General features: G+C 38.1%; 1 protein-coding gene across 13 annotated transcripts in view; it reads left to right on the top strand.

Annotated features, from left to right (window-relative positions):
• DYM (dymeclin) overlaps positions 1 to 22,622 on the top strand; it is a 378,252-nt gene that overhangs the window by 205,836 nt on the left and 149,794 nt on the right. For 5 of the 13 annotated variants that reach the window (XM_065890134.1, XM_065890135.1, XM_065890138.1 and 2 more), the window contains one exon: positions 6,123 to 6,287. The exons of the other annotated variants lie outside the window; for them this stretch is intronic. In XM_065890134.1, coding sequence (XP_065746206.1) covers positions 6,123 to 6,287 — 165 coding nt within the window. The remainder of the gene's footprint in view (positions 1 to 6,122; positions 6,288 to 22,622) is intronic. 13 annotated transcript variants of the gene reach the window in all.

Raw genomic sequence — 22,622 nt, forward strand, 5'->3', positions numbered from 1 at the left:
ACATTTGGTCACCAGCTTAATATGAGCAACTGCTAAAAATCCTAATGTAAACCTCTGCTCATCCAAAAATACTATACTGTTCCATTCATGGAAGGTAATAGTAATATTATCACTGTGTTCTAAGAATATTTAAAAATTAGAGCATCTAGAAAAAGGTAACCAAGATTTTGATCTTTTTGTCTCAGCAAGATTTCAGTCAGACGCCATATAACTTTTTCAGTAATGATTAGAAGGTATTCTTTTGTGTAAAATGCTGAAGTAAATACAACATCATATCTTTTTATCCATTTTCATATTTGTACCTTTTGAATTTTTATTTTACGTAGACTACATGCCTTTAAAATAATTTCATAACTGAAGTCTTGTTCAGCAACCAATAAATATTATTTATCCAGTGGATGCTCATAAAAATTAGTTAATAATGACAACTGAATATAATTAAAAGCCAATTTTCTGTGCCTTGATTTATATTTAAGGACTACAGATTGAGCTGAATTCAAAATAGCAATTTCAAAGTCTAGGGTCTACTGAATTTTGAATTCATTTTTTACCATTTTTACAATTATTGTGAAAATATTCAGACAGACTTCATGATAGACTTGTAAGTGGTTAAAAGGTAATTCCGAAAAGCTAGTTGTGTTGTTTTTTGTTCATTTCTTGGGTTTTTTTTGTTGTTGTTGTTGTAAGCTAAAAGTATGAAGCTAAAGGATTTTTCACGCAATGAGAATACATCTGTCACATGGCTGCTGGTCACCTGGGCTATTTCCATTCACTCTCTATTAAAAATAAGGAAGAATATTTCAAGATGATTAAATTAATAGGAAGGAGCTTCTCTAAATTGAACAGTAGCTCTGTTTATAAAAATATTTTTAACTATTTCAATCATATGGCTTGAAAAGTTTATTATTTATTTAGCATATTTGGAAATTATCTTAAAGGTGTATTATTACCAAGGCTACCTTGAAACACTCCTTTTCTTGATTTCTGACAACACTCTTAGATTTTCTTCCTGCCACTCTAGTTACCACTTAGTATTCATTATCATCTTCCCTACCTCTCTCTCCCTCTCTCTCCCTCTCTCTCTCTCCCTCTCTCTCTCTCTCTCTCTCTCTCTCTCTCTCCCTCCCCCTCCCCTCTCTCTCCCCCCTCCCCTCTCTCTCTCTCCTCTCTCTCTCTCTCCCCCATCCCCTCTCTCTCCCCCCTCCCCTCTCTCTCTCCCCGACTCCCGTCTCTCTCTCCCTCCCTCCCCTCTCTCTCTCTCCACTCTCCCCCTCCCCTCTCTCTCCCTCCCCTCTCTCTCCTCTCTCCCTCCCTCCCTCCCTCCCTCTCCCTCTCTCTCCTCTCTCTCTCTCTCTCTCTCTCTCCCCCTCCCCTCTCTCTCCTCTCTCTCTCCCTCCCTCTCTCCCTCTCTCTCTCCCTCTCTCCCTCTCTCCTCCCTTCCCCTCTCTCTCCCTCCCTCCCTCCCTCCCTCCCTCCCTCTCTCTCTCTCTCTCTCTCTCTCTCTCACCTGGCAAGGCTGTATCTTCTGGGTCATGCTTCTGTCTCATCACTTTGACTATAGGTGATCTCATACATGCTCTCAGAGTTTTGATTCCCATCTGTGTGTCTATGTCTCTATCTACCTGTATCTCTAGGTTAGTTAGTCCACACCTCTCCTAGCTTCAAACTTACCCATATACCAACTTTTACTGACATCTCACAACTACAGTATCTGATACCATACATGTTCAAAACCAAACTCATGATCTTTTCCATAAAACCTGTCTCTCCTTCAGTTTCTCGTATCTCAGAAAGTTTACTTTCATTCAGTTCCTAATACAGAAATCAGGGAGTTATTCTTGATATCTTCCTACACTGACACTGTCCCCCATTCCAATCAGTGTGCAGGTTTTACTGGTTTTACTCTGCCATACCTGTCCTCTAAGCCATCAGCAGTATTTGCCTAAACTATTGCAGTAGCTTCTTACTGGTCTTTGCTTTTCTACTCCTGCCCTTGTTTAGTTTTATCTTTCAACTTTTGCCCCTCTCCAGTTTTATCTTTGCATTGCAGAAATGTATCTTAAAAAATGTAAATCAAAAAAAAAAGTGTAAATCAGGGACTTCCCTGGTGGCACAGTGGTTAAGAATCTGCCTGCCAGTGCAGGGGACACGGGTTTGAGCCCTGGTCCAGGAAGATCCCACATGCCATGGAGCAACTAAGCCCGTGTGCCACAACTACTGAGCCTGTGCTCTAGAGCCTGCGAGCCACAACTGCTGAGCCCATGTGCCTAGAGCCCATGCTCTGCCACAAGAGAAGCCACCACAGTGAGAAGCCTGCGCACCACAAAGGACAGTAGCCCCTGCTCTCCACAAGAGAAAGCCCGCGCGCAGCAACGAAGACCCAATGCAGCCAAAAATAAATAAATAAATTTATTTTAAAAAATGTAAATCAGATATAGTGGCTCTCCGTTCAATCCCTTCATTAATTTTCCATGATAGGATAAATCTTGTAAAATAGCACATAGCCTGCATGCGCCTGCCTTACCTTTGACCATGTATTCACTGTTACAGCAGCTGTACTGAACTTCTTTCAGATCCATGAACTCGCCTAGATCTCCCTGCTTTAGAATATTCCCTCTGATTGAAAGTATCACTCCTGTGCCCCTTTAAATTTTTAAAAATTAATTGGTTATGAATTTATTTCTGTGATACATGAAAATGGCAAAAAGTGCAAACAGTACAAAAGATAAAGAGTGAAAAGTGTCTCCTCCATTCATGTTTTCCTTTTTTTGTGTGTGGTCAAATTTATGTCTTTATTTTTAAATGACTCTCAGGTGTTTGGTTTATTTTTGAACTTTCTTGTAGTAGTGTTTTTCTTTCAAGGCTTTGATCAACTTGGAATTTATTTTAAGAGGTGAGGTAGAAAGTCAGCTATATTTTTTTCTAGTTATTTACCCAGTTAACTATCATTTATTGAATAACTTATCTGGTTTTCTGTTTTAAAGTGCCACCTTTATCTTATACTAGGTTCCTGTCCTATTTGAGTCTATTCTGGTGTTCTGTCTGCTCATGCACTATACCAAACTGTTTCTGATAATGTCGCTTTAGAGTATTTTTTAATAGGTGGCAGAGCTAATCCCATCTTATAACTCTAGTTTTTCAGAATTTCCTGGCCGTTTTTTTTTTAAATTAATTTATTTATTTTGGGCTGCGTTGGGTCTTTGCTGCTGCGCACGGGCTTTCTCTGGTTGTGGTGAGCAGGGGCTACTCTTCATTGCGGAGCACGGGCTTCTCATTGCGGTGGCTTCTCTTGTTGCGGAGCACGGGCTCTAGGTGCACAGGCTTCAGTAGTTGTGGCACACGGGCTCAGTGGTTGCGGCTTGCGGGCTCTAGAGCGCAGGCTCAGTAGTTGTGGCGCACAGGCTTAGTTGCTCCACGGCAAGTGGGATCTTCCCGGACCAGGGCTCGAACCCATGTCCCCTGCATTGGCAGGGGAATTCTTAACCACTGCACCACCAGGGAAGTCCCCCCACCCTGGCTCTTCTTAAATGTTCAGTTTCCTATATGAACCTTAGAATTAACTTGTCTAGTTTCTAAAAACTCTTACTGATATTTGTGAGGATATAAATTTTTAGATTAACATATGAACATTTGGTGGCTTTACAACCCTAGAGTTTCCTGTCTAAAAAAATTTTTTTCCATTTTATCGAGTCTAAAATTTTTCCTAATTACCATTTTAAAGCTTTCTTCATACATATTTGTACATAACTTTTGATTTATTCTTGAATACTTCATCATTTTTTGGTGTCATTGTAATGGAATCATGGTATTTTTTAAAAAACGGATTGTTTTTTGAATAGAGGAAGGCTATTAATTTTGAGCCCACTCTTTTTGCCACATTCATATATTATTTGTAATAGATTTTTAATTTACTCATGTCCCCTCCTCCCAGCCCACACTCTTTATTTAGCTAACTTGCATTCTTCCTTAAGATGTCAGCTTAAAGTTCACTTTGCAAGAGCCCTTTCTCAACCTCCACATCTCAAGGAGATCCCCATTTTACTCCTCTTGAAGCATTCTGTACTTCTCCTTTAGAGTGCTTATTGCAGTTCAAAGTTTGAAATTTTACAGTTTATGGTGGAATTTTGTTACTGTCTAACATCTCTCTTTCCCGCTATCTTGTAAGCTCTATATGGGTAATAATTGTGTGTATTTCTTCCTCATCCTGTGTTTAGTGTCGAGCACTGTTCCTACATGCAGTAGATAGTAGATACTGCTTGGCTTATTAGTTGATTGATTGGTTGGTTGGTTGGATGATTGGATTGTCCATTTGTGGAAATTTCCCTGTTTCTCATCTTTCAGTCTCTTAGTTTTATTTTGAGTTCCACCACACTTTAAAAATCACCATTGCCTCCTTAGGAACTTTGATGGACTTTTGGTATGGTTTTTCAGACATGGTTCTCAAAGACAAATAGTCTAGGCATATCAATTGATGTATTCACTATTTAGTTAATTGACCTTGATTGACTTGGCATTTTCCTCTTTCAAACTTGTTTTTAAGTGGTCTGAAATGTGATACAAGTGAAATTGCTCTGGCAATAATAATAAAAAATTCTTACTATTTTACCTTTTTATAATATCACTTCAAAGTTTTTGGAGTAATTTAAACTTTTTACTTTCATATTGCAATTTGTGGAATTGAGACTTAGATCAAGTACCAGCTGTTATAAAGCTGCCAGTGGCTGGGCTGGATCTAGATTTCTAAGTTTTCTGACCCCTAGTATTCCCTCTACCATGGCATCTTCCACATTGCTGTAGTAGTATTACCTATCTTCCAGGAATGTATTTGTAATCCTGCAAAGAGAAAATATCTCACGTCTCTTTGCTCTACCAAGGCAAATTTTATATGGTTAACCAATGACATGATATTTTGAGACTTTTCCCTCTGTCCGTATAGCTTTTTTTCCTTTTAAATAGACTTTTTCTTTAAGAACAGTTTTGGGTTCCCAGCACAATTGAGCAGATTGTGCAGAGAACTCCCATATACCCCTGCCTCGCCCCTACACTTAGCCTCCCCCGCTATCAGCATTCTGTACCAGGGGTGATACATTTGTTATAATTGGTAAACCTACTTGGACACATCATTATCACCCAAACTCCATAGTTTACATTAGGTTTCACTCATGGCGTTGTACATTCTGTGGGTTTGGATAAGTGTATAATGTCATGTATCCACCATTATGGTATCATACAGAAGAGTTTCACTGCCCTAAAAATCCACTGTGCACTGTCTTCCTCCCCACCAACTCCTGGCAACCACTGATCTTTTTACTGTCTCCATGGTTTTGCTTCTTCTAGAGTGTCATGGAGTTGAAATCATACATTATGTAGCCTTTTCAGATTGGCTTCCTTCACTCAGTAATATGCATGTAAGTTTCCTCCATGTCTTTTCATGACTTGATAGCTCATTTCTTTTTAGTGCTGAATAACATTCCACTGTCTGGATGTACCACAGTTTATTTATCCTTTTACCTACTGAAGGACGTCTTAATGGTTTCCAAGTTTTGGCCATTATGGAAAAAGCTGGTATGAACATCCATGTGCAGGTTTTTGTGTGGACATAAGTTTTCATCTCATTTGGGTAAACACCAAGAAGCATAAATGCTGGACTATATGGTAAGAGTATGTTTAGTTTTGTAAGAAAACTAAAGCTGTCTTCCAAAGTGGCTGTACCATTTTGCATTCCCATCAGCAATAAGTGAGAATTTCTGTTACTCCACATCCTTGGCAGCATTAGGTGTTGTCAGTATTCTGGATTTTGGCCATTCTCATAGGTATGTAGTGGTATCTCGTTTTAATTTGTATTTCCTTCAAAACATATGATGTGGAGCATCTTTTCTTATGCTTATTTGCCATCTGTAAATCTTTGGTGAGGTGTCTGCTTAGGTCTTGTCCATTTTTTAAAAAAAATCAGGTTGTTTTCTTGTTTTTAATCTTTTTAATATTCTCTTTTACAGTTGTTTTTTTCTTGGGCACCATCTAGTGAAAATACACAGAAAGCTTTGAGGTCATTGAGAATGATTTATTTTTTCAAAGGAAAACTCCTCTCTTTCTGTTTTTCTCCTTTTACCCTTGTCTTTCAGTTATACCTGCCGCCACTTGCGGAGATATGTTTATGTGTTGGACAAACTGTATTTTCCCCACTCTCACTGTTCTACGCTTCAACATTGCTTCTCGACCCTCAGTGACAATGGAGAGGAACTCTTGTCTTTAACTTGCTCTCACATTCTCAGATCCTATGCTTCCAGGTTATTAACCTATGCTGTCCATTTACTGCATGCTGCATGCTGTATATTGACTGATAATTGCATGCTTTAATGGGATACATGTCAATTAAATGATTAAGGAGGAAGTTTATATTTGAAGTGATACTAAATATTTCTTTTAAAAAGTGGCTGGGACTTTTTTTTTAAACAAATGTCTTAAGTACTTTGTTATGTTTCATGGGAGAGAGAAAAGCTTTTAGCCACATAGTCGTCATGTAAACTTGACAGAATTTTTCTCTACTTTGCTTCATTTGGAAATCTTTAGGCTTAACTTATAATAGTTGGGAGGGCTCTGTCTGGTTTATATATGAAATTACATATGAATTTTGAGGTCTCTTTCTTGCTCTGCTCGTATAGCTGAGAGCTGGCTGTGAGGCTGCACCCGTGTTTTGATAGAGGCACATTCAGCTGAGCAGGTTTGATTTTATAAGAAGGTAGAAATTACTCATTGGGATTTTGTATTTCTCACTCATTTCATTTACATACAGAGGGGTTATAAAATCAGCAAGTTGCAACGTGTCATAGATGAATCTAGATTAAACTTAATGGAGATGGGAGCAGTAAGAAAGAGACAAGCCATCAATCTCAAGTATCAGAGAAAATCAACTCCTGTTGTTTAGTAGAGGGGCAGTATGACATTACTGCTTTGTACTTGAAGTTGACATTTCTAACACAGATTTTCTGTAAGTCAGAGATGACGCACACCAGCACTATACTGTTAGCCAAGTATGATGCCTGAAGGCAGTGTCTTCGCTGCCAGTTGATTTAGAGGAAGACGGAAAAAACTCCATGACCACCTTCTAGAAAAGAGCAAGCATTTAGAATTAAAATAGATCTTTTCAGGTGAAGACGCATAGGAAAGCTTCAGACTACACAGTATATGTAAGTGAAAACACTTTGATTATTAGGAATTGAAGACAGTGTGACGACTAAGGTGACAGATCCTTTTCTTGGTAGCAGAAAAATTTTAGACGCTCATAATGATGTTGGTCAGACTCTTACTGAGTCAGTAACGACACTTTCAAGAAATGAAAAAAATCAGATAGAAAAGCAAGTGGAAATAATAGATCAACTGTTATGTGTATAATATAGGAGAATTTATCAAACTAAAGCCAGTGACTTTCAACTGGCTTATAAAGTGAGTGAATATCAGTTAAGTGAATACTCTTTGGACCTGGAGACAGAACTTGTCTGGTTTCAAAGAATGGAGAGAGCAGCTACTAATCATTGAATCTTTGAATTGGACACCATAATTGCCCTTGCCCTTGTTTACTAGTGTACTAGTCAGGGTTCTCCAGAGAAACAGAACCAATAGGGGTGTATGTGTGTGGAGAGAGAGAGAATAGTTGAGATTTATTTTAGGGTGAGTCTGAAATTAGGTGGGAATTCAGGTGTTGATGTTTCAGTCTTAAATCCTAAATCCATAGGGCAGGCCAGCGGTCTGGAGACTCAGGCAGGATTTTTATGTTACAGTCTTGAGACAGAATTCCTTCTTCCTCAGGAAACCTCAGTGTTTGCTGTTAAAGCCTTCACCCACATTACAGAGGGTAATCTGCTTTCCTTAAAGTGAACTGATTATAAATGTTAATCACACACCCAAATACCTTCACAGCCACGTCTAGACAAGTGTTTGACCAAACAGCTGGACACCATAGCCTAGCCAAGTTGGCACACAAAGTTACCACCACACTGTGCTTCTGTTTTTCTGTGTGTCTTCACGTGCATCGTATCCGTCCTACCGGACTGTGAGCCTCCTGGGAGTGGACACTGAATCCTATTCCTTATTATACATCTTATAGCACCTCATGCCTGGTGCATTGTTCATTAATACTAGTTGCAGCAGGTTTTACCATCTGCCACGTGTGACAATGTGCCACTGTACTCTGGAGTCACACCCCTCACCTCAGGAACAGACAGGAGACAGAAATACACAGTCGACTGGGAAGATGAAAGAAAACAGAAGGAAAAGGACGAGGAAGACAAAGTAGGAAGGAACAAAAGTGAAAAGTTGACAGGAGGAAGATGAAGGTACCACATGGCTAACGAAAGCAGCGTGCAATTCCCAAGCCCCCTTCAGCTAATTCCTGGCAGAGTTAAGTCCACCCTCAGTTTCTGAGTTGCTGTAGCATTTCTCTCCCATTTTCCTTGTCCTCATTCACCACCTTTGCTCAAAGGGCCACCTCAGCCCATCCCTACTCCGGATCCTTTCTCATCCTCAGGAGGTTGCTCAGTATTCTTAGCAGAGGTTTAAAGCATCAGTCCTCCAAAGGGACTGTTTCTCAATCCAACGTCCTCGTCAGCACTGAAAAGCCTTTAGGACACGTTGGTAAGGCAATGTCAGGCCCAGGTACCTGGGTAAGGAAACATTCTGATGCCAGGAATACTTGCGGCATTTTTGAAATGCTGCCCCCTTGCAAGCCTGTCTCCTCCCTGACATCTCCCGTCTTCTCTCATCTTGTAACAGGGCGTTTGCATCAGAGTTGTGTGCTGTCTTTTGGCATCCAGTTTCTGCCTGGCCCTGTCTACTTTTCCTCAAGTGCAGAGGTTAGGGCCTTGGGCCCCTCCTCCTCTCCCACTGGCTTAACATCCACCACTTGTAGGCTGAGACAGTGGACAGGAAACGCTTCCATTTGGGACAGACTTCAGAATGTGGGCGGGATTCGCATAAAAGGAGACGTCTGGTCTCCTTTGTGTCATGTTCATCTGCAAGTGATGAACATCCTGCATACACAGTAACACGTGGTCAAGTGTGATCTAGTCGCTGCAGTTGAAAGATTTTTCTTTCAACTATGTTGTATGGAAGGATAAACCAAGCCAAATGTCTGAAAGGAGCAATCTCAGACTCAGTTCACAACCTCAAGTAGCTTTTGGTCATGCAGACTGTTTAAAATGTAATTCAATTCCTAGAGAGAAATATAAGCCTGTTCCTTAGGAAGGAACTTTACCTTAGTCTAACACGAATCACTGCGATGGAAATTTCAGTCATTCTACTGTAAACTTCTTTCCAGTGTAAGAGTTCTTTTTATAGCATCCCTGAGAGAGAGCTTCTGGGTGCTTCCTACTTCGGGAGGTGGTAGGGTTCTTGCTGTTTCATTGTTAGAAAGGTTGTCATATGTGAGGTCTGCCTGCCAGTAACTTTCACGTATTGGTCTGGCTCTGCTTGAGAGAAACACACAAATGTGTAAACTTTGCTGCTTATCAGAGGCCTTCCGGTTTTTGAAAACATCTGTCATGACTCCCCTTAAAGCTTTTCCTTTAACTTAAATAGCCTGATTCCATCAACCGTTACAGAGACAAATCAGCTTTCAGTTATTCAGCCCTCTTTTTCTTTTTCTGGATAATTATATTTGTGAGCACGTATCACAAAATTTGGTACCCAGAATTGGACGTAATATTCCAGTTGTACTTTATAATTTTGGCCTTTATAAATGAAAACTATATAAATTATAAACTGAATTATAGTTATAAATTATACTCTGTTAATTTGTCCTAAGACAAACTACACATTTTAAAGCAGGCACACCTTAGTTCATGTAAAATTCCCAGATCTTTTTCACCTGAACACACATCTCCTTAGACCTGTTGCACATTTAATTTTTTTTAACCTAACTGCAGGGCTTTAGATTTATTCTTAGTTTAATGTATTGCTTTGGGTCCATCTTACTCTTAAGTCAAACCTTATGAAGCTAGAAGGCTTTCAGACCTGGTAGCTTCTCCTGTTTATCCACACAAGCCTTGAGAGCAACTCTCAGATTACTAACCTAAGAGTTGCCATCTGTAGAAATCATATTTAGAATTTTGAGTGAGCATTTGAGAATTTTAATTAATCACTAGTAACCACAAGTAAACTATATCCTATCAACTCAATGGAATATTTTGCACCCATTAAAAATATTATAAGGAAAAACGAGTAGAAATACGGAAAACATCTGGTACAGTGTTAAGTGGAAAAGGTATATAAAGTTATGTACTGCTGTTAATACAACTGTAAAATTATATGCACGTGGACAAAAACTAGATAATGTATAAAAATAGTTGTGGAACGTTAGTAAAATATATATGACATTTCTTTTAAGTTTGCTTAGTTTGCAAAATTAATTTAAAAATATTTTTTAATTATGCAAATTTAAATTGTAAGTTTCTTCTCTCCCTTTTCTGTGCCCTCTCTCCACTGCCCAAATAAAATCTATGTCTTTGGCTTTTCTTTTTTTTTCCCCCTACCAACATATTATAATGTCATTTTATTAATTGACAAAGACTTGCAGTGTGATTTATGGGAATAGATAGGAGTTCCCTGATCTGTGATCACAGAAAATTTCTCCCATGGCTTATGTTAGAATTTTTATTACTTCTTTATTTTTTCTTTTTGAGAATGGGTCTATAATTCTAAGCACGACATTAAGTCATTTCTCTGTCTGACTTTCACATTCAGGAGTGCTTTTACCCTATTTGGTATGTCTTTTATATTGTAGTTTTAAAAATCACATCCAGTGCCATTTTATTGTTTTGAAAGGATTGCCTCTTCAATCTAAACCTAAGATAATATTCTAATGAGTTTCCTCAAGAGAGGTTTTTTAAATTAGTAGAACAGTTTTGTCATAGTGTATGCTGTTCACTAAATTTGTAATGAATAAATATTTGAAGCCATAGTCATAATTTTTCATGCATATGATGCTGTCTTAATAATTCCATTGTGGCTATGTGCTTTATTGATTTTTGTGCCACTTCTGTGGCATGAGTGAAATGTATTATCCCACTTAAACCATTATGGTTTCCTTTCGAGTTACATATTCACTACTTGATCTTGTCATCAAGCTTATCCCATTTTCTGTAATGTGGTGTTCAGTCTTAAGATTTATTGCCTTAGTACTCAGTGCTGTATAAATCAAAATAGGACAGGTAAATTCAGATCAGAAAAGTTGGGAGGAATAAACAATAGGCAGTGAAATTTTTTTTTAATCACTATTCTAAATTAGTATGTGTTCCGATCCGGAGATTTGGGGGTTTCTTTTTTCTTCTCAAGACATACAGGAATGAATCATCACCGTGCATTCTGGAGAAAAGAGGAGGGCAAAGCTTGACAAACCTAGCCACCATCTTTGCTTGGTCTCAGAGCTGAGGTGTAGAGAGCTTTGTCCCACACCCTTCTCTTTGCTTCTGTGACATTACACTCCTGGCTTTCTTCCCACCATTTTGCCATTTCTTTCTAGGTTCTTTTTAAAAATATTAGAATTCCTTAAAGCTTGATCCTAAGGTCTTCCTCTCCTTTCACTTAAACTCTTACCGTAGGCATTTTTGTCTATTTCTATGACTTTCCATGTCATGCAAGTGCCACTACTTCTCAAATGGATAACGCCAGCTGAAATTCTGAGCTCCAGGCCCATACTGTCAGCCGTCTTCATGCTATAATCACCACTCACAGCTCTCACAGGCCCCATCTTTCAGGTGAACTCTTAACCTTTCTCCATTAACCTTTTCTTTTAGTCTCCTCCATCTCAGTAAATGGTGTCTCCATCCATCAAGTTACTTTGGCCCATCCCATGAAAAGCTTCAGCATTTTCGTTCCCTCACCCCCTACATCCATCCTGACTCTATTCATTTCATTTCTGTATCCAAAATGTAAGTAGTATCTGCCTTCTTTTCTCTGTGCCCACTGCCAGCCACTCTAGCTCAAACTGTCTTCTCTTACACCTAGACTGAGAAAACCTATCTGGTTTTTCCTCCTCCAGTCTTATCACTCCCACTCCCACCCCTAATGCCTCACCTAGCAAGCATGTTCAGGCACTCTAAATCCAATTACTGCTCTTCCTTGCTCGAAACCCTTCAGTGGATTCCTTTGCCCTGAGGATGGCACATCCTCTAGCCACACCAGTTCTTTTATTGTCTAGGATTTGCTGACCCTATTTCCATCTTTAGGCTTTTTACATGCTCTTCCCCGTCTAGGATGTTCTTTCCCCAACTCTGTATTTCTTACACTTGTTCCTTCCTCAGATTTTCCCTTATCCCCAAATCCATTGTTATACTTAATATTGTACTATGTTTTCTCTCTCACACATGTTCTTTCTCTCTCTGTCTCTCAGAGTAGACTCTAAGCTCCATGAGGGCAGAAAATATATGCTTTTTTATCCACTAATCCCTAGGACCTAATATCATACTTAAGTATGCAACAGGTGCTTCATATTTGATGAGCACGGATGCTTTTAGTTTATTACAATTAACTTTTTTGCAGACTAGCCCAGTCTAATAATGACCACTTCTTCAGCGATTACTTGACCAGAAGCAGTAAGATGACAATCCTGTTTTAATGCTACTGTATCTTCAAAATGGCATTCAAGGTAGCATCATTAGATAATGAAGTATTCTTGTCATACTTTCTACAGATATGCAGTAAAACTGCCTGCCAAAGGAAGGCTCCTTAATTCTTGAATATGTGAAATTGCATTGCTTTTTTGCTCTCAGTTAAATATTTTACAAATTTTCCACTCAGCTTTTGGATTTATATGGTAAACCATGACCATCAAAGCAATATCAACATGGTTTGAAAGATGACTCATAAAAATGCAAAAATATTTTATCTGGTGGCTCTAGCTAAGCAGAAAAAAGCTCAGAGGAAGCAGTAAGCTTATTTTACGTTAAATTTTGTCTCTTGAAATTTAAACATAATACTATACACCATAATCATACACAGCATTTCAAATAATTTGAAGCTAGAATAGTTCTTACAAGCTTTACCAACCTCCCACCGAAAAGTTGTCCTTTGGCATAAATAAATTGTGGAGGCTAGTAGCTGTCATAGTAGTAACAGAATGAAGTTTCAGAAATATAGATAAGTAAAAAAATATATATCACTGTGTGTATTAAAAATTCTATTTAACTTCCTTTTTAATTCAAAATTACCTAGTAGAAAAGCAAACATATTCATTACACTATACCTAATTGGAAACATTTAGGAAAATATTTTCAGTGTGTTACTTATAAGAATATTGGTAAGATTTATTGAAGATCAACAGTAACATTAAAACCCTTCTCAAAATAAATTGTTATACTAGCATGACATAGTGATTGGCACTAAAGTGTCGCCAAGTCGCATTGTACAATTTATTGTCCAGAGGGAAGAAACGTAGATTAAGTCAGTAAAATATAACAAAAGATACCTATTAACTAAGTAAAAAACAATTTTTAACTGGTAAATTGGATTTAATGAAAATTAAAATTCTCTGCTCTTCCAAGGACACTGGTAAGAATAATGATTGCGAGAAAATATTCAATGTACATATATGTAAAAACACTTCCAAAAGAAGATATTAAAATGGTTAATTAAAAAAAAGGAAAGTTACGCATTACAGATAAGTAAAATTTTAGTCTAAGAAGGATATCATGAAGATTTTTCCATATGGAAACAAAATAAGAAAGAAAGGAAACAACAATATGAAAGTCATATTTGATCCCCCCAAGTAGTAATAGATCTTTTTTTCCACCAAATGCTCTTGGTATAGATTTCATTGGTAAAGGAGGCACTCAAGTCTTAGTTAATGTACCTGTGATGTGTAGGTGTAACAAGAGTTCCCGAAGATGAACACTCTAAACAACAAAATTAAAACTTCTCTTGCAGTTTAGACAATGTATGGAGGATTTGGAATGGATACAAAATCCCCCAAGTTGGATGCTCTTTCCCTGGGGCTGCCATTTGCAGGGAATTTCATGTACATATTCAGACATGCAGACCTGCATAACTGCTTATTATAGAAATATTCTTGGTTACTGAATGTCTAACAGACTTAAATATACAGGGTTTCCCATATATGGAAGAAAAGTGATTTCACCCATTCTCCATGCCTTGGCACGTCACGATTCCAGCCTTACATTTATTTGACTTCCAGAATTTAAATAGGCAGTGATGTAAATCAGAAGTTAATGTTTCACCTACTGGCAGTAAGTAACTAAATCCTTGTACTCATGATGAGAAAGGTAAATCCTTTTCAGTTTGGCCACAGAGTGGGAATGACATTTACTCTAATCCTATCCCTCTAAGTGAGATTGACAACAAATTTATTTCCATCTTACAAAAATGAGGAATTGGAGGAGAATATGGAGAAGTTAAATGGTTTGGCAAAGATCACACAAGCTAGAAGTAGAATCCAAGTCTCTGGAGATCAGAGTTTCATCTTACTGAATGTCACAGCATTATAAAGTGAGAAATGCGTCTCGCTATATACATGCGCTTAATGAATTATTCTCAATAGATAGCTCCCCCAATTTTAAAAAAAATTTATGTTTTGAGATTTTGAAATTTCAGTTCAATCCTGTTATTTTTTTTTAATTTTTTAATATTTATTTATTTATTTATTTTTGGCTGCATTGGGTCTTCGTTGCTGCGTGCAGGCTTTCTCTAGTTGTGGTGAGCAGGGGCTACTCTTCGTTGCGGTGCACGGGCTTCTCATTGCGGTGGCTTCTCTTGTTGCGGAGCACGGGCTCTAGGTGCAGGGGCTTCAGTAGTTGTGGCGCGCAGGCTCTAGAGCTCAGGCTCAGTAGTTGTGGTGCACGGGCTTAGTTGCTCCGCGGCATGTGGCGTCTTCCCGGACCAGGGCTCGAACCCGTGTCCCCTGCATTGGCAGGCGGATTCTTAACCACTGTGCCACCGGGGAAGTCCCTATTAACTATTTTTGTTTTTATCCTCAGAGCAACTCTGTGAGGTAGTTAATATTGTTATCTCAATTTTATAGATGAGGAAACTGATGCACAGAGGAGTTTAGTACCTTGCTAGAAGATGGTAAAGCCAGTATTGAAACTGAGATTATTCTAGCTGTAAAAGCTACACTGGTAACCTTATACTGCCTCCCAAGAAGCCTTTTAATAATAGTATGATTTTTTTAAGTAACTTTGCCCTTGAAATCATTTCAGCCCATCTTAGAGCCCAATACAAATCCAATATTATTTGATGATTATACATTTTAAACTATTTATGTTTAAATTCTTGAACTTCTCTACCCGCTCAAAATTTCACTTGGAGATAGTTTATAAAACTGGCTAAAATTCAAATTTGAACTGTGGACTGTAGAAACAGAAGAAACTCAGAACTGTGTTTCTTGGTTCTCTAAATTCTGTAGGTACCATTTAGTCTGGTTTCTACTCTCTAAACATGCAGTGTCTCCTGTTTTTCAAAGCTACTAATCCTTATAAAAGTTTCATAATGTTGTATCCCAAATGTCTAAGTTAGGTTTTAATTTTTGCTATAGGTTTGATAATTTTTCCTTCTCAAAGTAAAAAAAAGATATAAGCTATTCTCAAAAGGCTTTTAACCAGATTTCACAAAGTAAGCATTTATAGGCATATTTTCAAGGTAACCCAAAGGATATGTTTTACATTTTAGTTACCACTGGGAAAAGAAAAAAATAAGTGCAGTTAGCAGCTGAATATAATTTCCAATAGTGACTAAAAGTCTTATAGCTTCCATGTTACTCCTCTGTTTAGTGACTAACAATTGGGTCGTCCTTCTAACTTTGAATAAACAAATAAGCAGAAGCTTTCCTGGGGATTTAGAAGTATAGTTACCATCTATATATGTACATTTTTTTTTACAGGTAACATTTACATCAGCTTAAAAATGTTTGTTATTTTTAAGTTTATTCTTGGTGTATCTCATGTTGATACCAGTAGTTCCTTTTCCTGTGTGCATTTATTCTCAGGTAGCGCATACTAGAAGCCAATAGGAAGCTCAGGTCCCTGTCATGCATGGCAGTAGCAGTTTTACTGTATGGGCTCTACGTCCTGGCATGCAGTGCCTGTGGCAGCACTGGGAGTCTGGGCAAAGAGCAGTGTGTGTCTTGTTGCAGTGGGTCCACCTTTTAGGGTATACGTAATGTCCTTTGGTCCTAAACTTCCGAAATCACGTTTGAAGATAGGGATGCAAGTACATATAATAACATTTCAGTAGCATTTCTATAAAATGTTAGAAAATAAAAGAAAGGTTAACAAATTAATCTAAAACCAGTAAATAAATAGCTACAGGTAAATTTATTTCTGAGTGTGCAGTGAAAAAAGTGCATTTGGGGAATATTGTTCACAGTTCAGAAGATTGTGTAATAGCCTCAAGATTCCTCTTACTGTCCTTCAGTGGTCAGGTGGAGAGCATCACTATGGATTAAATACGGGTCAGTAAGACACAATGGGCAATCATCTGTTCTGTGGGCTTTTTCATTCTTGCTGTTTTCTTGTCTTGCATAACAACATATTACTGTAGCCGGCAAGATATTGAGGCAATGTGTTGTGATAGGAAAGGAAAGGAAAGAGCTTTGATTCTCATTCCTTTTTTTAATATTCTTTCTCAAGAAGTGCTGCCTTGATTTTTGTGCCTGGCACTAAGCAGCAAATGCAAGAGGTATCCAATCTACCAAATTTTGCATGACTCTTGGTGTGACTATGGTGATGGGGTATTTCCTGTTACCATGGTTTAGAGATTTTATTTTACTCTCACTGCCCGGTTTTCTAGTCCCTCCCTTCCTCTTGTGAATATAATAATGATAATAGTAACCTGTTTATACAGTGGATCTATATACATTAATTACTTGTGGTTCCACTGAAAGATGATCCACTTGAGCTAGAATTGTGACTAAACTCAGAGGCATTGGTTGCAAACTTGTAAATGTAACTCACGTATATATCTTTTCTTTAAGTGAGACCGAAGTCAGTTTGGCTTCAATTTGCAATGCCTTTTACAGCCAAAATGGTGGTGGTTTTGTTCTGCTGTCATGGGAATATTAGCCCAAACAGTAAAATGAACTCTTAAAATTGTTGCTTTGTTAACTAACTCAGCTCTGGTGTATTTGTAGTCTTGGATTTGAATTTGTTGGCACATGGCTTGAATCACTGCTTTTTATGTATTGGGGAATGTACATACTTATATGAGTCAGTGTTCTTTAACTTGAAAAATTAAAAAGAATCAATAAGTAGCCTTTTCAGAAGGTGATGTGGCCTTATTTGTTTACAGCATGTGGAAATTTGACATACCTCCCCATAACCAAAACCATAGAACTCACTTTCCCATCACATGTACTACAGCATTCTTTAGCATAATGAAGCTATGTATTATGCTGTATGTATTATCATGGTATTCCTAATCTGGTTCTGGAGGTGCCTTTTCTGATTTCGTGTATTTACAGAAGCTGATTTTCCCTCTTACACAATCAAATGACATTTCTTCCGATAACCTATACTTGTATAAATGCAGTAGTTATTTCCTTGCTTATTAATATTTGTTATTCAAATATTTTTCTGAGGAGAGTTTAGTTTTCATTTTCTTTTTAGATATGTTATCTCATTAAAAATATCTTTTTGGTGTTGTCGTTTCAGCCTTGAATTTTAATTCATTGTTGTTTTAGACAAACTGTGATGTTCAAAAGTTACAATATTACCTAGAACTAATTATCTTCCTCCTTGAATGTAAAATACCACTGAAAAAATAATATGAAAATGAGAGTTATTATACATTAATTCTTTAGACTGGTTCACTAAATACCACTAGTCTTTGGCCTAAAAGAGATGGTTTTTTGTGGGACATTTTGTTTTTCTGATTTTTCTCTGTAGCAGATATCTCTGTCCTTATTGTCAGTGTGGACGAACAGAGCTCTGGTGTTCAGAATTGGGCGAGTTGTAGGTGATAGCAGCAGGGTAAGACCAGTGTTCCAATTCACCAATTTTCTTCCCCACGAGGCCTAAGAGTAATTTTTTTTATTGTGTATTACCAGTGACTGTGGTCTTCTTTTTGACAATCATATTATCCACATATCACTTTTTGTCCCTGTATCCTCTAAAAGCAATGGTTCATTTATAATTTTTAGTAAGATCCGTCTGGATTGTGCATTCTTTTTGGTTAATAGATGTAGATATATCTAAAAGCCTTACTTTTAAGTTGTGAAGTCTGTCAGGATTCACATACTCTTTGATGTCAGTGAGTATGGTGAACCTTATAGTAGTGTAATAACAAAAACAATTCAAATTTGAATCGGATGGATTCAGTCCATAAATAGGACAGGTGGGTGCATGGGTGGTCTCAGGTAGGCTTTACTAACTAAAGTGACTCTTAAAAAGTGATTTGAGTTAAGAGATTTGGCGGATTAGTAGGTTGTTCCAAGCGTAGGGGGTGGCATGAAAGAAGATATAGGCAAGAGTAGGCGAAAAAGACAAAAGGTTCATTTAGGAGACAAGAATAGAGAATGGGACAGGGTGTGGGAGGAGATGAGATCAGACATATAAATTGGGAAAGAGTTGTGGGACCATTTGGAGACAAGGACAAAGTTGTACTTATATGTTGAGAAAGCCAACACTCCGATTAGAAGAAAAGATCTCATGAACTTACGCCCCCAAAAGAAAGAGTGGTGGCAGTTTACTGTGTTTCATTGTTTAATAAGGAAGACAGTGAATGGGTGGAGCAAAAATGAAGTGATTATGAAGTAGATGACCATGGAATTTATCATTCAAACCAAGACACTTAATAGAGTGAAAGGGAACTCTGCCTGATAGTTCCAGTGGGACAAAACGTATAAACTGGGACTGTCCTGGGCAAATCAGGACATATGGTTCTCACATTATTATTGAATATTTACTTGGAGTTCATTCATAGATAGATCATAAAGATAGGAAGCATTAAAATCCTGAGCTTTGAGAGCGCTACACCATAATATTCCTTAACAAAATAAAGTGTCAGTAGTTGTATCAGATTCTGGCCCTGACTAGCAGGACCCATCACTGAGGTTGATTTATAGATATTGGCGTTTCCATGGCGTTTCCATAACATGATGCTTAGGTGTTGAGTCAGGCCTAGACTTGACTGCTAGTTCTGCCGCTGAGTAGCTGGTAATCTTGAGCAAGTAAGATAGGGATAATAGGGGAACCTGCCTCTCTAGGTTGAGGTCAGATTTAAATGAGATGATGTATGCAAAACACTTAGCACAATGCTGATGTCACATACTAAGCAACCAAATTCTGCTATTATCGTTTTTCCCATGATTACTACAGCCACCACGACTATTTATATATTGGTGGTTAGCATGTTTTCAATTTAAGCTAATTTAAAGTAACAAATACTGATGTTGCTGGTAGCTTTCTGCCTTTTCTTTGTAACGACAATTCAGTAATTAAAGAAATAAGTTTGGAAAACTGTTTTGCATTCCAGCTTTAATATAATACAACTCACATCTCACCTTCTATCTATCTCTGCCAGAGGTAGACAGATTGATTGTCACAGTCATATTATTGAATACAGTAACTCTCATTTTGTATTCAAGTAAGTCTTAAAAATGTTTTCAGTAGGATTGTGGTTTTCAAATCCAGTTCCTGTTCTGCAGCAGACTGCTGGCTGAAGAATAATCATTTAATTTTCTGTTTTAGGTTAAAAAAAAAAAAAAAAAAGTTAAACTTAGTTTTTGCTGGGGGTGGGGTGTGGCCTTGGCAACTAAAAATAATGATGTGTTTTAGATCTTTTATGCTTTAAATAATTCTTTAGAGAGGTTCTTGAGATTGTTACCAGTAATGCAACTTGAACATGCCCTTCTTTGGTCCACTTACATTTATTATTACTTTTTCCTAGAATGCTCTTTCCCCAGATATCTACTCAATTCACAACCTCACTTTCTTCAGGTCTTTACTTAAATATCACTTCCTCAGTGAAGCCTTCTCTGACTACCCCATCCAAAACCAGAGCCTCTCTCCACTTTATTTATTCTTTCTTTAGCTTTATTTTTGTAAAGGACAGTTATTTCAGAAGCACTGTGATCATCCCCATACCTCTGAGATATATATATTGCTGGAGTAATTATAAACTCTAACCTTATACACCAGGTTATAGAATGTCTGATCTTCTTGGTTTGGAGTGAGTTGTGTGGTAGCAGTGGCTAAGGGTGAAATAGCAGCACTGTTTTCAAGTATAGCCCTCCAGAGGAAAGACAGAAATAAATTTCTTTTTAAACAGAAGAGAGAGTTCCTACTGCTGGTCCTTGAGACTCAAGAACGCTAACCTGCCTTCTGGTTGGGAGAGAGGAACTGCCTCATCTTAACCACCTCCCTATATGCATTAGTCAGCTCAGGCTGCCATAACAAAATCTCATAGACTGGGTGGCTTATTTAGCAGAAATTTATTTTCTCACACTTCTGGAGACTGAAAGTTGAAGATCAAGGTACTAGCAGGATTGATGTCTGGTGAGGAGGGCTCTGCTCTTGAGTTGCAAATGGCTGCCTTCAGGCTGTGTGCTCATGTGAGCTCTTCTCTGTGCCCACCTGGAGGGAGAGGGAGAGGGAGCTCATGTCTCTTCTTTTGAGGACAATAATCCTCTCCGATCAGGGCCCCACCCTTATAACCTCATTTAGACTTAGTTACTTCCTTACGCCACATACAGCCACACTGGGGGTCAGGGCTTCAACAGGACTTTTGGAGGGACACATACATTAAGTCCATGACATGCTGCCTCCCAAATTATTTCTGTTTCTGAGTTTAGTTAATTAAACAAGCACTTTTTTTTTTATTTTAACATCTTTATTGGAGTATAATTGCTTTACAATGGTATGTTAGCTTCAGCTTCACAACAAAATGAATCAGTTATATATATGCATATGTTCCCATATCTCTTCCCGCTTGCATCTCCCTCCCTCCCACCCTCCCTATCCCACCCCTCCAGGCGGTCACAAAGCACCGAGCTGATCTCTCTGTGCTATGCGGCTGCTTCCCACTAGCTATCTACCTTAGGTTTGGTAGTGTATATATGTCCATGCCTCTCTCTCGCTTTGTCACAGTTTACCCTTCCCCCTCCCCATAGCCTCAAGTCCATTCTCTAGTAAGTCTGTGTCTTTATTCCTGTTTCACTCCTAGGTTTTTCATGACATTTTTTTTTCTTAAATTCCATATATATGTGTTAGCATACGGTAGTTGTCTCTCTCTTTCTGACTTACTTCACTCTGTATGACAGACTCTAGGTCTATCCACCTCATTACAAATAGCTCAATTTCGTTTCTTTTTATGGCTGAGTAATATTCCATTGTATATATGTGCCACATCTTCTTTATCCATTCATCCGATGATGGACACTTAGGTTGTTTCCATCTCTGGGCTATTGTAAATAGAGCTGCAGTGAACATTTTGGTACATGACTCTTTGTGAATTATGGTTTTCTCAGGGTATATGCCCAGTAGTGGGATTGCTGGGTCATATGGTAGTTCTATTTTTAGTTTTTCAAGGAACCTCCATACTGTTCTCCACAGTGGCTGTATCAATTTACATTCCCACCAACAGTGTAAGAGGGTTCCCTTTTCTCCACACCCTCTCCAGCATTTATTGTTTCTAAATTTTTTGATGATGGCCATTCTGACCGGTGTGAGATGATATCTCATTGTAGTTTTGATTTACATTTCTCTAATGACTAGTGATGTTGAGCATTCTTTCATGTGTTTGTTGGCAGTCTGTATATCTTCTTTGGAGAAATGTCTGTTTAGGTCTTCTGCCCATTTTTGGATTGGGTTGTTTGTTTTTTTGTTATTAAGCTGCATGAGCTGCTTATAAATTTTGGAGATTAATCCTTTGTCAGTTGCTTCATCTGCAAATATTTTCTCCCATACTGAGGGTTGTCTTTTGGTCTTGTTTATGGTTTCCTTTGCTGCGCAAAAGCTTTTAAGTTTCATTAGGTCCCATTTGTTTTTGTTTTTATCTCCATTTCTGTAGGAGGTGGGTCAAAAAGGACCTTGCTGTGATTTATGTCATAGAGTGTCCTGCCTATGTTTTCCTCTAAGAGTTTGATAGTGTCTAGCCTTACATTTAGGTCTTTAATCCATTTAGAGCTTATTTTTGTGTATGGTGCTAGGGAGTGATCTAATCTCATACTTTTACATGTAGCTGTCCAGTTTTCCCAGCACCACTTATTGAAGAGGCTGTCCTTTCTCCACTGTACATTCCTGCCTCCTTTATCAAAGATAAGGTGACCATATGTGCGTGGGTTTATCTCTGGGCTTTCTATCCTGTTCCATTGATCTGTATTTCTGTTTTTGTGCCAGTACCATACTGTCTTGATTACTGTAGCTTTGTAGTATAATCTGAAGTCAGGAAGCCTGATTCCTCCAGCTCCGTTTTTCATTCTCAAGATTGCTTTGGCTATTCGGGGTCTTTTGTGTTTCCATACAAATTGTGAAATTTTTTGTTCTAGTTCTGTGAAAAATGCCAGTGGTAGTTTGATAGGGATTGCATTGAATCTGTAGATTGCTTTGAGTAGTAGAGTCATTTTCACCATGTTGATTCTTCCAATCCAAGAACATGGTATATCTCTCCATCTATTTGTA

The sequence above is a fragment of the Phocoena phocoena genome, chromosome 13 (assembly GCF_963924675.1).
Source record: "Phocoena phocoena chromosome 13, mPhoPho1.1, whole genome shotgun sequence".
In the NCBI taxonomy this organism is placed as follows: domain Eukaryota; kingdom Metazoa; phylum Chordata; class Mammalia; order Artiodactyla; family Phocoenidae; genus Phocoena; species Phocoena phocoena.